Source organism: Cylas formicarius, unplaced genomic scaffold (genome assembly GCF_029955315.1).
Source record: "Cylas formicarius isolate icCylForm1 unplaced genomic scaffold, icCylForm1.1 PGA_scaffold_2__14_contigs__length_35257938, whole genome shotgun sequence".
NCBI classification, from domain to species: domain Eukaryota; kingdom Metazoa; phylum Arthropoda; class Insecta; order Coleoptera; family Brentidae; genus Cylas; species Cylas formicarius.
In genome coordinates, this window is record NW_026844319.1 from 33049509 (window position 1) to 33069276 (window position 19768).

Consider the following 19768-nt stretch of genomic DNA (forward strand, 5'->3'; position numbering starts at 1 on the left):
AAAACATCAGCAAGTGCGATTTAATTTAGGATTTGTAAAATAATCGAAAAAGAAATCGTAATAAATAATTATAAAAACATATAGACATTATATACCGGGTGACACACGAAAGTGGGAACACTTTAACTTTCAAACGGCTTGAAATAGCGATTTGAATTTTGGAAGTGTTAATATAGACCGCATGTCCGATTTTCTGACAATATGTAGTCAATGGTTGCACTTCCGGTTTGAGCGGAAACGACGGTAATTTTCAAATTTTAAAAGGCACAACCTATATTTTTTGCATTTTTGGATTCAGGAGATCATTCTACGTAGGAAAGAATGGTTTTTCTCACTTTTGTTTTAAATTTTTATTTAATTTTGTGTCTAGGAGGCTGTGACCATCATAAATACTATTGACGGGTCACCTGACCAATTTTAAATGAAACTTTTCTTTACTTGTCTAAGCCTTTAATGTGGTGAACTATAATTTTTTTACCATAACTTAGTTTTTTTCAAATAGCACCCTAATGAGAACAATTTTTTTTTAAAAGCGGTACTTTTTTTACCATATTTTCACGCCAAAATGTTCAAAATCCCTTAAAAAATAAGCTCACAGGAAGGCAAAAACCAGATAAGTAAATACATTTCTATAAAAACAAAAGATTACTTAGGTGGCTTTGCTTCTATTCATCATCAAGTCGGCATGATTGAAAATTCTGACAGTTACCATTTTTCCCATGATCAGCTGACCCGGTAAATAGTATTTGTGATAGTCACGGCCTCCTAGACACAATTTTCAAAATATAAATAAAAATTAAAAAAAAAGAGAAACACCGTACTATCCCACGTAGAACGATCTCCCGAATCCAAAAATGCAAAATATCGTTTCCGCTCAAACCGTGACCATTGACTACATATTGTCAAAAAATTTGACATTCAGTCTATATTAACCCTTCCAAATTTCAAATTATGTTCCCACTTTCTTGTCTCACTCGGTATACATATATTATTTAAGGGTTTAATTGGGACGCATTCGTCAATAATAAAATTATTGCCACAAATCAGAAATATTTATTTATTCTGTTTAGAACAAACGTTGCTCTTGTCTTTTCTCGACGATATTGCCGGTAATTTGACTCGTAGGTATACGCGAAAATTTGCATGAGAACAATCGGCGGCCTTGCGATAATTGCTCGAGTTGCGATGACATTTAACAATTCGCATCTAAATCGTCGGTTAAACAACCGCCATCCGTTATGGAATAAGTCACTAAACAGTTGAATTGAGATTAAGATCAAATAAACAACATATACGAGGGCAGCGCCAAAATTTCCCGGCCTGAATATGAAAGAAACAAGGTATAGTAACAATTTTTTATTATTTTTCAATAAAATCCCCCTTAACTTCAATACATTTATTATATCTCTTTATTAACAGCCTCTTTTAACTCAACTTCGTCGTTAAACTGCCGTCCACGTAAGTCCTTTTTCAAATATCCAAACAAATAATAGTCGCTGGAGGCCATATCTGGACTATAGGGAGGATGATCTATCTGTTGGAAGCCACACTCTAAAATGGCAGCTTGTGCAACACCAGCAGTATGGACAGGTGCATTATCGTGCAAAAACACATACGCCTCTGGTCATGGTTATGTAATAATGTTGCGTAATATTTACCATTGACAGTGGTATTAGTTTCTTTAAAATTTATCAAAAGAATTCGTTCACAATCCCAACAGACCGTGGCCATCACCTTTTTTGTTGACTGGCAGACTCTGAATTTTCTTGGAGGTGTTTCACCTTTGCGACCTCACTGTATTGATTCTTTTTTCGATAGAGGGTCATAATAGAGAACCATAGTTTCATCTCCCGTCACAATAGTTTCTATCGCAGGCTTCGGTTCCGACCCAGAGAGTTCCAAAAAAGACCGCGTACACTCGACACGGCGTTGTTTTTGAATAGCCGAATGGTTTTTAGGAACCCATCTTGCACTAACCTTATGCATACCTAAATGATCATGCAGGATTCGACGAAAGCTTAGTCATTTCTGGGGTTTCGTTGACCTTTAAACGTCGATCACTCAATACCACCTCTTCCACAATCGCAAAAATATCTTCCGTTATGACCTCCACTGGTCGACCAGTCCTTGAATCATCTTCAAGGGACTCCTGCCCCATTCGAAAACGTTTTGCACATTCTTTCACTACAGAATACGAAGGATAACTTTGGCCGTACACACCAACCAGCCTTTCTTTAATAATTTTAGGTGCTAACCCTTCATTTGTCAAAAAAAAAGACAAAGTTTTATCGTGATACTTTAGCTGCGTCTGTCAGGCCGGGAAATTTTGGCGCTAACCTCGTACTACACGAAGTTTATTTATTTACCTAGGTTTGTTGACACTGGCCATTTGCTCACTTTGTTTTAAATTTTGAACAATAACGTGTTCGCCAATAATCATCATTTTTCTGTTTGAGGGCTGGTAAATCTGTTTTGTGTTTTTTTTTTAAATAGGAGTTTGATGAATAAAATTGTATTTGATGTTCTAGACCAACATGCAATTCGTAACAGTCTGCTGTTATTATAATAATTAAAAATAGCTCATTATAACCTAAATGTATAAGTAAATATCGAATGTCAGTTTTTCAATAGAGTTCTACTTGTAGTTAGTTTCAAAATATTTAAAAAATTCACGTAATTACCACGTTAAAAAGTAAGTGAAAATGTCAGCATTTATTTACAGTTTGTTACAGTTAATTTTATTTTTATAACAGAAAGAGTGACACAAGAAAGAATAATTACAATGGCATAGATTTGATTATAAAATATAAACTTTAATTTATACACTATATTAGGACTGAATACTTTTGTAATTCTGTAATAATTTAAAACAAAATCATTTGCGCAGGCGTGACTATTTTTGTACTCCTAGGTAATTATTAATGTTTTAAAGATTCTTTATAAAATAAGTATAAAAAAAAGATTGTTTATTTTTGCAGTTCTAGTTAATTCTAAAATAATTATTGTTTTTTGTATACCAAAGATTAATGTGATTAAAAAATATTTTGGTATTTAGAAAAAACTCTCGAAAGATTTATTTATAAATTAAGAAAAAAATTAATTCTAGTCAGAAGGATAAATTTTACTTGAAAACAAATGGTGTCAATGTTTGGGAACAAATAGTAAACTAGGACTGCCTGCTTTTGATAAGCCTAGCTAATTATAAGTTAGTTTAAAAAATTCATTTGAGAAATTGTTTTTCTATTATAGAACATATGAGTGACGATTTTTGTAATCCTACATAATTGTTAATGTTTTAAAGACCAGATTAAAAACCTGTTAAAAGAAATAGAAAAAACTAATTCTATCTAATTATAAAAAAAAAATAGATTAGTGTGCTTCAAAAATGTTAAGATTTCAAGTTTTTATTTCATAAATTTTAGTTAACTATAAATATTTTAAAAGTTCCTTTAAAATCAGGTTTTTAAAATTGAAAAAAAGTCGCTGGATAGTTAAAAACAAATTTTATAATTATAAAAAAAAATTATGTCATAAATGTCTGCTTCCTGATATAATATCAATTTTTACATAGAGTACAAATGTGTATTTTTCCAATCCTAGGCAATTACAAAATAATTTCAAATTTCTTAAATATCGCCTACAAGCTGCATATAAAACAATGTCGACATTTGGGCACAGATACTGCTATACAGATATAAACTATAAAATAAGTTGGGAACTTGTTTTTTGCATAATAGAAGATTAGGTTAAAGACAATTATATTACTGTCAATTTTTGTAATTATTAATGTTTTAAATATTCCTTTAAAAGCGAATTTTTATAATAGATTAAAAAATATAATACGATTAACAAATCTTCTGGATTCCTCCTGCGTCGGTTATTTATAAATGAAACTTTCTGAAACAAGTCAACAGGGTGATTGGCGAAATATCAGCAAATTTGATTTATAAATTACGATACTATTAATTTTATTTTAGAATATTTGGGCTAAGGTAAGACTAGCACTGCCAATATTTCTAATTTTAGTAATATGTCAACAAGATCGAAATTTTCGTAGCTAACGCGCAAAATTTAATTGAAAAAGTGCACAAATTACACGCGGCAAACAACTTCCAGTTCGAGCCGACACACGATTAGCGGAAAAAATGTAGCACAGAAAACGGTTTTGCCGCGGCAAATTGCAAAATTGACACAACATACGTTAAAGTTTACATTTAAATTTGTTTAGCACCCCGGGCCGTATTACGTACGTTTTCTATGAAAATTAGCCTATAAATTATGCGGCGTGTTAAAAAATCGCACCAGCCTTGAAAAACGTTTTTAGCTCGGTCGCGATTGCTTTACCTCATTTTTATTTGAGCACTCGGGAACATGTTCCTGCTCGTTAAGTCTTTGGGCTCTTTGTCGACGTCGTTACGCAGATCAGTCTTCTTCCTGCAACCAGAGAAACAACGTTAATTGACCAGGCGTTACGTCGTAGGCAGCCAATACGCAAATGTACGCAGTTGCCAAGTTTAAAGTTATCATAGTATTTACTGCGTAGAACATACCGATATTAAAAATATCGGTACGTTCTACGCAGTAGAACGAATGTAATTATTTTCAATCATTTTTTAATACACTTAATGTGATTATATATTTAAACATCTAGTTTTGTTATTAAGATGAAAATATAAATTTAGATTTACCTGAAATTTATTTCAAGAGAATTATTTTAACATAACCTAAATTCCGCAAGAAAACAAAAATACTTTTAACAAATGCAAAAACTTATAAAAGAAGATCTCTTCTTCTTTGAAGCAATTGTTTTAGAAATGTTGTTATTTATATTTATAATTACTTTCAACACCGAAATACAAAATTTTTTTAATTCAATTAAAATTCTAATTCTAAATTTTGTATTGTATTGCGCTTTCATCACTGAGAAACGAGATCTAATTATATGTTCATGAAAAATGTATTTCTTAACATGAGCACCAGAGTATTTAGCATTGACACACCATTAAGAAACACCTTGTGTATTTTCGAAAATGAAAAATCAAAATGCTTATTTTGATCTATGTTTTCCTAGAAAGTCAATTAAATGGGCAAGTTAGTATTGATTAATGTTGCTCACAAAAAAAAATGAAAAGGCTACACTCAGATTCCAAAATTCACGAACTCGATAGGATCGCATGCTGGATAGCCTAATATGGGAAACCATATTGAAAGAAGAAGATCATCTTAATTAATTACAAATTAGATTCCGTCATATCATATGCGTAAACGGCATCGTTCCTCGAAAAATACAACTATAAATACATTTGGTTGGCATTTATAAAACAATGATCAACTTTATACTGAGAAAACGGAAAATTTTTGACATAAATTGACGATCGATCACGATATTTGATAAGTGGTTTGAAAACCTGAACCTTTAGGCATAGTTTGCTACACATATTAGTTTTGGTTTGTTTAGTAGTAGTTATGGTAGCAACGATGTGGTTTAAAATTTGACATTTCACAAACAACGAAAAGTGCATTTTTTCATGTTTAGTATTTATAGTTAATAAATAGCATTTACATACAACACCATAAAACCTATAAATTCTAAAACATTGACCACTTATCAATGGCGTCTGCACAACGCAGTACATAGAACTAATAACATAGATATATACTTAATTAAGATAGATGGAACTGTTCACTTTTTCACGTGGTGGTTGACAATGTTGCCAACTGCTGACCATCGCTCAATAAGATTTCGTAGATTTGCAGAAAATAAAGTCCTTAGACCACAAGCTGCAATTTATGAAAATATTTAATCCTGAACCTTTTCGACCACAAAAATCCAGGTAATTGACTTATCTAAATTTAAATGTTTCATTTTCTGTCTCATCAGAGTTTCTAACTAACCAAAAAATCACTTTTATACTACATTAGTGTAAACGGTTTGTGTAATTAGCTCAAAAGGAAATTAAAGTTGTTTGCAAAGATATTTCGTATTTAAATAATTATGAACTTATGAACTCTACATCAATATCAACTCTACTGCACTTAAGGGAAGATTTTTAATGGAGATAGAGGAATATGCAAGCATTATGTAAACACACGGTGTTGTCGAAAAGATTGTCATATCAAAAAATGTATAATTTCGTGAAAATCTGAACTTTTAGTTCTTATTTATTTTGATAAATGAATTTTCATTATGTAAAAGCCACCTCAGTTCAATTATTACTATTATGTTTGAAATCAGTTACATGGTTACCATGGCAACCATTCATACTTCACCGCCCGCCTCCCTCGCCTAAATGCATTTATAGCTATTACAACAATGACAATTTTATGAATTATTTAGGCGGTCTCTTTTTGTAAGAAGCGGAGACGCCGCGTGAAATTTCAGACCGACGTCCTTCGGTTACGCAAATGACCAAATATTCGTCTTCCGTTTAAGCAATCCGACGACCTGTCAAATGAAAATCACTATGGCGTCCCAGGACAAACAAGCAAAGTAAATAACCTTTCTTTGCAAACAAAACTGTTTCTTGAATAATCCAAACGTCGAATAACCTAAACTAAATGGATCTAAACCATCATCATCTCATATAAACAAAAAAATCGCATTTCATAATGGAAACAACACCAACGATTTTACAGTTTTTTAATATTACCTTTCACCAATATTGGAATCACTAATATCTTACATTCAATAATGACTCTCTATCTTAAAGTAATTAACACAGGCTGCAAAAATCGATTTGAACCTTCAAAATTCACCACACATTTGGGTGGTTTGGATTGCCTAATTCGTGAAAATAATTGTGAGGTTAGGTTTTTACGTGGGTTAAAATAATTACTCGCTGACGCACGCTTATATTCAAAATATACAGACGAGTCAAATTAGGCAGCGTGGTCTATTGCGGTTTCATACGCGGGGATGACCGGCTGCCCGCCCAACGTTATGGCAGCAAACCGTATAAAAGGCCGCGTAGCCACTTTGAAAAGCAAACACGGGCAGGTTAATTGACGACGGGGGACTAAATTACTAACCAGCAAAACGCCACTGGCCAACCGTAAATAAATATAATAGACACAAAAGGATAATTCTAATTACTTTTCGCAGTGACCAAGGCGAGGTCTCTCGAAATGTAACGCACACTCAGGACCGGACTCGTCGCGCCAACCCCGTGACTCTTCGTGCAACAGGAACAAATAAAGAAAGTCATAATAATAAATATTTTTTTAAATTAAGAAGTGTCGCTACAAAACTTTTATACAGGTATCGGGTAGTTGCGATAAGCACAACCAAATTGAAGAAAGAATTGTTGGCGATTGATATTCCAGTAAAAGCCCTTTTTGTACAGAATAGAATTTTGTTTTTTGGGGTTATATTGACACGGACAAATCATTCATAAAATTGCTGCTATCGTGATGTCAATATAGAGGAGTGATGCGTAGATAAGAATGGTCGCTATGGTAACCACGTATATTGGGAAAAAATAAGTCCCGAGGGGAGCGAGGAGCGTGTGAAATTACAACAATATTAACAATATTAAAATTGTTAGAATTACATAAAAAATAGTTACAATTAAATAAGCTTAGCAAACACATACCAAAACTTTCTTCGCATAATGAAGGTGGGAAACAGAATATCATCGCCTTTCAACATATCGAAGGGGCTAAAGCAAGGTTATTGTTTGCAGACGATCAGGTACTTATAGCGAATGATGAACACGACATTGAGTATATAACGAGGAAACTGATGGAAGAATAATCGAAATGGGGACTCAAAATAAACACATCTAAAACTGAACATCTATTGGTCGGAAGATGCCTTTCAAACATAAAACTCGGAAATAGTAGAGCCCGTAGCTATATTATTGAAGACGGAAACACCGAAAAAGATGTTTATAGCGGAATTACACAAGGTCGTAGAGCGATTCAACAACTGAACTCCATTTTATGGTCACAAAATATCACAAGGACCACGAAAAACTATTATTCAACCCGTCACCACACATGGATCAGAAAATTGGCAAATAACATCTAGAACGAAAGAACGACTCAAAGCTGTAGAAATGGAATTTTTGAGACGAGCACCCAGAATATCCCGATTGGAACATATCCAAGCCGAGAAAGAGCAGGTATAAAAGAGGGTATTTTACATAAACAGAGTGGACAGACATAGGTGGCCAAGAAGACTTCTAGAATATCTTGGACAGAAGGAGTTCGAAAGTCCGTGAGAAAAAGAGAAATGAAGAAGAGGATTGCCGCAATAGAGAAATCTGGAGACTCAAGTGCGAGAAGCGGCTAAGGCTGTGGAAGCCCTTCTATATATATATATACATATATAAATAAAATTAGCACAAGCACAAATACACAAAACAAAAAAGTAGGTACCTATGAAAGACGTCTTCTATTTGTTTACCCCCCCCCCCAAGTAGCCCATGGCTGAAAGAGATAGAGCAAAAAACATTTGGATTTGTCTCAGTTCTAAAATAATATTCACCATCACTAAGCTTTGCAGTTACGGGTTTCCCGGGTTAAGACATAAGTGACCTTATTCGAATTCAGCAGACAGATATTTAATCTCGTTTTCTCGAATTAATATTTTGTTGTTAACATAAATGTTAACATCGAAATTTAATTACAAATACAAAATTTTGACTTGTCCGTGTTTATACAAAGGTTATTATTGCGTGGCCATTCAAAAGCATTTTTCAGATCAGCATTCATTTTTCTTTGCATTTCATCCACATTTTCACCCGCAATGAAAATCATAGTGTCATCCGCAAATAATACCGCTTTAGTATCATCTGAAGTATTTACAATATCGTTTATATACATAAGAAACAACGATGGTCTCAAAATTGTCCCCTGAGGAACACCATGTTCTACAGTTATGCAATCAGATATGCAATTTTTATATGTCGTTTTTTGTACTCTATCTGTTAAAGATAAAGATAAAGATAGCTTTATTTCCATATGACCTGATTTACAAGTGTTCGATATTGTCAGCATAATGTAAAAGTATACAATTATCTTAGTATAATTAGTAAATTAATAATAATAATAACAATAAGTAATACTTATGGATAAATAACAAATATATAAACAATAACAAACAACAAATACGTATTAAAAGGTATCACAACAAAGAAAAAAAAAAATAGGCGAAGCGTAGCAATTTATCTTTAAGAGTGCATTTCAATTTGGTTTGACTAGTTATCCCCTTCAGTTCGATAGGCAATTTATTATAAATTTTTACAGTCAAAACAAAGGGACTATTTGCTGTAAGAGACAGTCGATGTGTAGGTAAGGTATTTTTATGTTAAGATTCGGTCTTAAATTGTACTGAATATCTGAGTTTCTTGAGGGCATGTAAAGATTAGACTTACTTTTTACATACGTGGCACAATTTAGTATGTACATACTAGGAAGAGTGTTGTGGAAATAGGTTCCGACATGAAAAATTCCAGGGCTTAAACAGTATAGTCCGTAAAATGCGTTAAATACAAACAAAGCCATTTATACACATTTTGTACAATTTTCTTAACAGTCTAGTTCTACTTATTGTTTCGAAAGCACGCTCAAAATTGAAAAATACAGGCAACACAAATTTACCATACTCCAAGGCCCTCAAGAAATCATCACAGACGGTAACAACGACAGATTCACATGAATGTTTGCAGCGAAAGCCCGACTGGTTAGGCAGTAAAATATTGCAGCTGCTGTTTCACCACAATCTCAAGAACCTTCTTATAAACTGGAACGGTATTAATTGGTCTAAACTCTTGGCATAGATTGGTGTTGGGAACCTTCTGTACAGGGATCACCATTGATGTCTTCCACGCCTCCGGAAAAATTCCACTCGTAAGGGACTCGTTCACGTTGTCCAACAATCGATTTCCAACAACTGCACAGGCATCAATCAATACACTCTTTAAGATGCCACACTCATCACTTATTAATATATAATATAGCTATGACTTGCTTAAATAAAACAGTTGTTATATTTTGTTACTATTTTAGAGCACATGAATTAAAAAACATGTACTTATTAATAACATTGTGTTATTTTAACGAACATAAAATCCTTTGGAAACGTCCAAAACTCTCCCACACTGATATTCATTCTGCACTAAGAAATTGCATTAACTTTAACGGCCGTCGTAAATGCCGGTAAAAAAAATGGGCTTGGGATTTACTGCTCTTTAACTGGTTGATCTGACCGCCGTAAGGTCGAACCAGAGAGTGACCCTTTTTATGTTAATCGTCTGTGATCTCGCAGACTTATTCAAATTTAATGTTATATTGCTCGGTGTTAAAAGACAAACTTTTGCTCTCTATGTTAGAGGCGATTTTATACCATGTCTTGCCCGGATGGCGTTAATAATAACACGAAGTTAGGGCTGACCGCCGATGTCTGACAAAGGTTGGCATTTGCATGTATTTCCGTATAGGATGAGAGGATAGTTTCGCTAGAGAACTCGGCTATAGTTCTAAAATCGACGTTGAAGTTCGTATGTGCATAATTAGGACGCTTAGAACAATAGTGGCAGGAAATTCTACAAAAGGATTTCGACCGTTCACCTTCAAAGAGCTTCCGGTTGAAAATTATTTGTATCGCGATCACTAGAAAAATTACACGTTGAAAGGAGATGGAAGATGTAATGATATTGACTAACCTAACAGGTCCGCTACAAGGTTTTTAAGGCACCCTCAAGAATTGAGGACAATATGACAACAGCTCTTTCAATTCTAGGAACTCTGTGTATCGCGCACGCGTATAATATAAGGATATCGTACGACAAAAGGAAATCCGTATTACTTTCCCATCTGTTCCCAGAGGCGATTTCATGGTGCCGGGATTGTTTAATGAATCACCTAATAACGGCCAACGCACGCGCCGTATCCTGCAATATCCTATTTATAAGCGTGAACCGTTCGTTAAAAGCGTTATTACCTCGAAGGGGAAACGGAAAATTAACACCCACTTTGAGGCAGTACGGAACGTACCAAATTATATTATATACGTTGTGTTCGGAAATTGAGTTCTAGTAAACTGCCCTCTATGAATGAATTGAATGAATGAAATGAACTTTTATTACCACGTTGAATCTTTCCTCCAAGTTTCTGAACTCAATTTCCGAACACCCTGTATATAGGCACGGTGTGTCTGAAAGTATATCGTCTTGTTACTGAGTATACTCGGCTACCAACAATTTATTCATCAGTAAGAGGCACGACAGGGGCGAGTCTTGTCATTGTCGTTAGATGCAAAACAAACCATGAAAATCTTGTATGAACATTTATTAATAGAAACTTGTTCCTACTTTAGATAAACTGAAAAGGAGGCTGGAAGATGAAACCAATATAATTTATAAAATGGGATTTTAATACCCCAAAATAGATAAAAAAAACCGACTCTTTTTAAAATATACTTGAAGCAGGCCATGACAATGACAATGTGACCCAAAAGTATGATTACTTAGAATATCTAGCCCACAAACACATTGAGTGGGGACTGAAAGTAAATATCAACAAAATGAAAAAATAAGCCACTATCAACAAATACCATGACACACATGGATGAAACCGAAATACCCTCATAAGGCAAACAATTAGACAGACAATTTAATTGCATACTTTAGGGTAGAACAATATCTCAGAATTTATAACAGCATATTTAAGAGAATTGTTACCTATGCAAGTGACGCATGGTTCTTGAAAGAACAAACAATGAAGGCAAAAACCAAGAAGATATACTTCGAGACAAACCATACCATCGTCGACTCTGGCACGAAACTTGTCTTGTGTTAAGGATGCCCGTGTTTTTTTGTTAAGTGTTTACAGACCTGTTGCATTAACGTTACGAATCAGTCCGATAATTTTAGGTAATAGTGTTTCGTCGCCGCTCGAATGGCGGTCTTATCTGTCGACCAGCGACGCGACACGGAGGCACGATTTTGTATATCGTGTCGACCGGTAAAACGCCACACCGGTAGGTATTAAATGACGGAACAATAATACTATACAGGGTGGTCGCTTCAAGGAATTGTATGGGTAACTTCGAAACCGTCGGTTCCCCAAGTTATACTTCGACCAGAAATATAGTGCTTTTACAATCGACCCCGTGATTAACTTTGCCTAATGTTTATTCGCCTAGCAATTCTTGAAACAATTTATTGCCTTCTATTTTATTACATTTCTACGTAGTATACTTATTAATATACAAAATGTTAAATACAATAATAATAAAGTATCAGTCACTTAAAAAATAGTCACTATCGCTACTGTCGTCACCTAGTTCAATGATCAACTCTGTCACTAATCGTTCTCCATAAATATTTTATTCTTTAATTACTCGTTTTTTACAGTTAGACTGGATCATCTCAGGCAAGATATACTTAATGCGGATTAACTATTTGCTTGGGATGGGTTTTAGCACGGTCCTTCGGAGGTCTGCAATTAAGGTACTGTAAACTACTTAAAACGTCAAGCAATACTATATTTTTGGTCGTATTGTACCAAACTAAATTGTGAATAAAGAATGTAATTACTCGAGCTTGGAATTTTTATTTCATGAGTTGTATGGCTAATTGGGACATTTTATCGTATTATTGGATAAAAAAATAGTTGCTTTCGTTAACAATTAGGTGCCCTTATGGATCCACCCAAGCCTGCAACATTAAGGCAAAGTCCTGCCGATCCGAAATAAAGCCGAAGAGTGTCATGGGTTTCCAAACAAAGTCAGTGCAATTCAAGCTTTGGATCTTGAGGAAAACATAGACAAGGAAGAAACTTTTACTTGGAATGATTTTGCAAGATGCAAATGTATCCTATTTTCTGTAGTAGATCCAACTAAAATTTTATGCGTCCCATTGCATTTCCCCATCATAATCTAAATATGGATTTAAACGTCAGATATTGTTCCTATGCCATTTTCCCCAAACAACTATCGCAGGTGCAGGCGAAATTATGGTAAAATGTACCTGCTACCCTTCAAACACAATATGAAATGTGGATGTCTATCCGTTGTTAAAATCGACGTAGTTCAAATTACTCGGCATTTTGGTCTGCATTGCAATTATACAAGGTTTTTTCCGTGGTACTTTGACAGAGTGGCCGTCCGTGCTAGTGAAAATTAGGTACTTACCACGTAGATTAATGGGAAGATTATCCCCATTACAATTTAGCATGTTCGATTTAGAATAGATCATTAAGGCAATAATTAATCATTTTTTTAGGAAACCGGACACTTTACAAAAATGGTCGTCGAACCATTTAAAGAAAAATAATTTTTGTTTTGAATTTTGTTATTGACTGTAAAATAATTACTGTCAAATGTTTCCAATTATTCTTATGGAAAATTTAATGCTCTACAAAAAAGGTCTCTAGTGGTCTATCGATTACCCTGAAGATTGCATTCGAATCTCAATGGGCATTCATAGTTTTTAATAAATAATTTTCAATTTATTCATTGAATTAGTAAATTTTAAGATTATTGATTATTTATTTCAGAAAAAAAGTTATTTATTCAAGAAATATCGATAAATGCATCAATAGAAAAAGAATTCTGTTGCACTATATCAAAATATATACCCTAATACAGTATTTTATTACTTTTATTACAGTTAGTACTGTCTAGTAGAGGTAACTAGCAACAAGTTTTTGTGTGTCAGATAAAAAAATCGTTTTTTTTTACACAAAATTAACTCCCTAAGGTGGGACCAAAGATTATTTTAGAAACATCGAGTTCTTTTATTTTAGTATTTCTTTCCCATGGCACATTTATTTCCAAAGTTTAAAAACAAAAAAAATCAGTTGTTTTGGTTAGTGAAAATCATTTAGTTTTTGACATTGATAGGAAGGACACTAGAACTTTAAGATACATAACCAATAATTCTAACCATGCTTTTCAACATAAAATGGCAAGTAAGTCCTTTAAATCAAGAAAGGTTTGAGGTGGAAAGAAGCCTTATAAAAAAGGTGGCTAGAATCAATGGCTATGAAGATAGTTTTATCGATAAGTTAATTATGAAATTCTGATTTAAGAACAAACTTCAAAAATCAACGACTTTTCAAGCTGATAAGGAAAATTTAAAAGTAGTCTCAATTCCTTTCTCTCCCCAATATACAAGTGGACTTGATAGAGTCTTCAGGGCCGCAGGTCTTCGAAGTGTCCATCGGTCCGGATGAAAATTAAAAAATCTCTTGGGTAATCCCAACGATAAACTAGATACCCTTGAAAAGTCGGAAATTTATGAAATATGTTGTAACGATTGTGACAAGTCATATGTAGGGCAAACTAAAAGATCAATTAATGTTAGATTTAACTTGGTTGGCGAAACGCGCGTCGAGTACGCGTTATTGTATGTTTCAAAGTGTTTATCTATTGAAATTTAAATTAAAACGCATATTTAAAATTGTTACTATATCTTTAAAACAAACGCAGAAGTACTCTACGTGAAAGTAAAAAAAAAACAGAAGCTGCAATCACCAATATCTGATCGTCTTGCACAATGTCATAATACCTATATGTATACAACTTACAAATCGATCTTTTGCCTTTCTTTGATGGGTAACAATGTCAGTTTATGTCGTTAAATGTGACTCAACTAACACAATTATAGTAACAAAAAGTTGGTCAATAAAGTAAAGGAAGGATATATGGAAGAGTGCAATACATAAACTAACGTGCAAATTCAATTGTGCTTCTTGTTAATACAAGTAAATTTTATTACTTTTTGAGCAACTAAGTAAATTTTCATGTAAGCGGCCCTTGCAGAGGAAACAGTCTATGCACAAAACTAAAGGCAATGAAATTACAACAGTCTTATTTAATAAAAAAAATGAAAATCTCGCTCCAAATGTTAACATTAGCAAAAAGTCTGTCACTGTTTTCCCATTATTTCTCTTGGTGTATTTTGTAATTTGTATATGCACATTGTATGTGCTTGAACATTTTAATTTCTACACTATTTTCAATTTCAACCATCATCAACTCACACTTACGTTAATTAATATACTGTAAATCAACCAATCAACAATAACCAACTTTTGAGTCATTAACACGAACATCATCATAACATGAACGTGAATGAAAACTAAAAATAAAACATTATTAAGGATAGACTTCCTCTTCTCAAACTTGTGATAATTTAATTCTAAAATCAAATGCTTTAAATTAAAACATTTAAAAAACGGAGACGGTAATATTTAAAATTTTAACATGGCGACGCGTGGCTTGAGGGCAGCCAGAAAAGAAATAGTTCCCAAGTTTTTACTAGAGATAATAATAAATTTAACTTTATTAAAGTTGAATGAAGTTTTTAAACTTCATCTCCTTTATTAACATTTGTTTGAATTAAAATGCAGCGGAAAAAGTCGGTTTTTCATCTCATTCTATTTCGAAAGAACTTTCGGGGAAACTTCAAAATTTACAATAATAACATATATCACTGAAGTACTCGAGTAAATTGTAAAATTAATACATTCTATTTTTTTTTTTTTATAAAATGTGATAAGTATCGTGAATTCTTAAGTATTTTTGTTTTGCATTTTGCATGGCGCCGAGACATCGGGGAAAGTTTTACCTAAAATGTAAATCGGAACTGAATAATTTTCAGGTCGGCATATTTATATGTGTAAGTAGGCAGCAATCGTAATATGTCATCTGCCTTGGTTTGGTTTTTGTTGGTTATCGCTTTCGTATTTAAAGTGGGCACCGATAGTTCTTGAAATCCAAATTTCTACAGCCCGTACAAGGTGTATGGCATAGAGCATCGCTTGGTTTTTATGAAAATGTAATGAAAAAAAAAAAAACGATGGCCAAAACCAAATTGCCGATAACTTCTTTATTTATGGACGTTTTTGAATTCGAAAGGAACATTAATGGCGCAATTTATTATTAAATTGGAGCGGCGTATCCCCGATATAAGCAAATGTTAATTTACTAATAGAAAATTTCCGTTCTGAACAATTTTCAATAGTCCATATTCCTTGGCATTTATTTTGGAAAACGGGGAATTCTATATTAAGACGTTGTTAACCACCATTCTTGTCTGCAGCTTCAAACATGTTTAATTTGATATTTCAATTTCAAACTGATATCGCGATTTATCCATAAAGCACCTTTGGTTGAATGAAAAAGGATCTTTGGGGAATTTTTAAAATGCATGTACATTTTTTTTGAGAAGGTCTCAACACTGGCATTTGTTTTAAGACTACATGCAGCCTACTTAAATTGCCATAGAAAATAAGAAACTTGTATTCACTTGTAGTGGAGGGCTATTACGCCCTAACAAAAATTTTCATAAAGAAACAATGTTTCAGCAATTTTTGAAGTTATGGAAAATTAATTATTATTAGTTAGGTTTTGCTAAATTCTGCGTAATTTAAAAACATGATTTTCGTGTTACTTAGACCATGTACAGAGTGTCCAATTTTCTTCGGTACCCTATTTATTAAAAAAAGATCAAATTAAATTAAAAAAATTTTTCAAAGAAACGTCCACAGGCTGCTGTATACCGTTGTCAATATTTGTGTGCATTTGTATACAGTTGACATTTTGCAGGCGAGCAGATAGTTATTGCACGTGACAAAGAAAACTTAGAATATCTAAATAGGAAGTTGATGGAGGAGTATGACAAATCAGGTTATGGTTAATGTGAACATGTCAATAATATTGAAGAACAAAAGGAAGGTTTAGTACTGCATGAACACCAAAAAATAGACGTATTTGAGGTATGTGGGCATAAAAATTCACAGTAAAAGAAGATGCGAAGGGAAAATTGAAGAACGCGTAAATCCGTGGTCGAAACTAGACCAATAAAACAAGCAATATATAAGGCTATTTGAAAGAACTGTACGGGTCGGAAATAAATCAGAACCAAAGAGATAAGAGATACAAGAATTAGGGAAATCATGAATGTAAAAGATGACTTGCGTAAAAAAAAATCAGCAAAAACACCTTCGATGGAAAGAATGCCACCAGAGAGAATTCCTAACACGGCAAGGAGGGCAATAGAGATGTCTGGAACAGAGGGCGTAGAATTACGCTATATGTATGTCAATATTTGTCATATTTCTACTTATTCATCTATTATTATTATTGATAAAGGTCTAGATTGTGATCGGAAGACTGGCTAGGTTACGAAACTCCACTTTTATATCAAGAGAATTGAAATTTTACAATGGACAGGGCAGATAAAAAATGCTCCACTTTTGAAGTACTTCACGGGTCTCAGTTGTCGTAAACAAGTCAGTTGCTATGGCACAAATTTAATGGAATTTCGTTTACGGAGTCAATTTGGTTAGTTTAAGTTTATTAATCTGTATTAAGTAACAACAATTTTATTAATATTGAAAAAAGATTTTCCTATCTCGTCGTAAAATGTGCGTTGCCTATTTAGTGATACATGTTTTTTTTTAACCTAAAAAAGAGTGGTTTAACAAAGGCGCAATATAAAATGTATATGTTTATATTTGCATGTACATTACCTGTACAACATTTGCTCCTCGAAATCACTGGGGCTCCGTTTCAGGGACACGGCAAAATTCGCCATGCTTTCACGAAAAATTCAGCCGGAACTCATATAAACCGTATACCGGAAAATCACCAAGCAGAATGTCGATCGCGCGTTGCACGTTCAGACCGTAACATCCGCGTCGCCGACGATCGACGGGACACTGAAAGGAAGGGCTGAAATTTCTGAAACGAGAGTGCAGTAAGAACGCGCTCCGGAGGTAGGGGGAAACTTGAGCTTTTGGCAGTTGTTGACGGTTTTTTCGAATGCGCTTTGACCTCGTGTTGTTTTGATTTGAGAAGGGTTCTTTCTTTTAGATCTCTGCTGGATCCGCAGGTTTATGCTTATATAAAAATGAATGATATTGTGTTCAATTATGCGTCATGCGTGGTCCAAATGTTTGCTCTAAAAGCATTTTAAATATATGATTATATTATAGCTTGGCTGCGGAAGAAGGAGCGCCTCTTCCTAAAAAGCCTCCCTTGCTGAGAAAATAAATTTGTACGAGAATATTTGTATATTGCACATTCAAAAAGTATATCTTAGAAATTAGCAGTCGTAAGGACGTTCGGAAAAAAATATTGCAAAAGTAACCGTGAGAAAATAGTGGAACTTATTTGTAAGTTTTAAAAATGTTTACTAGTGGGCAAAAAGCAAAACGTGCACCTCATTTTAAAGCAGAGTTAAATTCCAGTCTCTTTGCTAAAAAACTTTTTGCTTTGCCAATAATTAACGGTAACTCGAGGTCTTTGAAAAAAACTTTTCTTGGGCTATCAATTTTTGTTAATTGCCTCTAGAGGAGTGTTTATAACTAATTTTGTAACAATTTTTCTATTATTTTATAATAATAAACACTTTATTCGAATGAGCTTGGGTCCATTTAAAAGACAATTTCTACCTTGGTCATGGATAGTTGTTACCTTTTGTAGAGGGGTTCGTGGACTTGTTTGTTTTAGAGTTATTTGGAAATGAGTACTTCTTGATAAGTAGGCTTTGAAACAATTTATTGTTGTTGGTAACAAATGGACATTTAGGATTGGCAGTGCAGTTCGGAAATTATAATTTTTGTGTGAAAACATGTACTTTCTGGCAAAAAAAACGGGGCTTGTGCAGACATAGATCTTTGAAGTTTCCCTTGCTGTTGTCAAATTGGAATTTGAGAGATTTAAGTCAACTTTTTTTTGGTTTTGTATTATTATATAGTATGTTCTTTAAATTTAATTTAATAAAATATATTAATTTAATGTTCCAGTTTTATATGTAGAAGTAAAAAAAATCGTTTTTTACTATTTTTCATTGTGGTTAAGCAAGTTACTGGAAATGTCTATCTCAACAATTTAAATCACTAAGCACGATATTTTTATATCGACAATATTAAACAAATATTAAACTTAAACTTATTAAACAAGTTAAGAGGTAAAAATTAAAGAGCGAAAGAGAAACATCAACGCTACAGATATCCGTCTCCTATACAGTTGTTCCATAAAAACTCCATTTTTTGACAGGCATTAATTCTAACCTAAGAGTTTTGTTATCGGATAGGATTATGTTTACATTGAAGAAGAAAATGGATTTTCATTCACTTGTAATCGTGAGACTGTCTAATGCATCGAACATTTTGCAAATTACCTGAAACAGTGTAGTGAATTTATAATAATATTAATAATATTGAGGAAACTATGTGGACAAGATAATACACATTGGGATTTTTGTTGTTTGGTTGTTTACAAATAAAACTTATGTCCAAATAACAAACAGGACCTACAAAGATAAAAAAAATCCGAAATTTCTTTGGGTTTTCAAGAACTGCCTGAAAACTTTCAGTTGATTTGCTTCTTTGTCTGTTTGAAATGAATTAAAATCCAACAATCATAGATTTGAATAATGAATATCGTTGAAATAAACATAAAATTTTTATTTGAAGATTTTATTAGACCCTCTTTTATTATTAAGGCAAAACTTTTAATTCTAAAGAAATTTTCTTTATAATATGTTTTGAAATAACGGTAGTTAGCCCAATCATGTATGTCATTTGACTAACACATGTTTTCCAGTAATGTGATTATGGAACTTAAATCAGCTTTCCGCAATTTTAGTATTGTGCAGTTTTGCAGGAAATTTCAAAGATATAATTTTGTAAACTAAGTTGTTTGGTTTTCCAGTATCCAGTATGAGCTTTTCTTATTTGCTTTGTGGTGCTAAAAGGGGGCGGGGGTATCAACAAAAATTTTAATACAGAATAAAAATAATTTTCAAAA

The 19768-nt window shown here is 33.3% G+C and overlaps 1 protein-coding gene across 1 annotated transcript in view; it reads right to left on the reverse strand.

The window, feature by feature from the left end:
• The window catches only part of LOC132698378 (BTB/POZ domain-containing protein Tiwaz), a 35421-nt gene extending 17730 nt beyond the window's left edge, over nt 1-17691 (reverse strand). Inside the window, exons 1-2 of the mRNA XM_060664396.1 lie at nt 17485-17691; nt 4345-4434 (exon numbers count right to left, since the gene is read on the reverse strand). Coding sequence (XP_060520379.1) covers nt 4345-4434; nt 17485-17549 — 155 coding nt within the window. The 5' untranslated portion in view covers nt 17550-17691. The remainder of the gene's footprint in view (nt 1-4344; nt 4435-17484) is intronic.
• Between the last annotated feature and the right edge of the window lie 2077 nt (nt 17692-19768).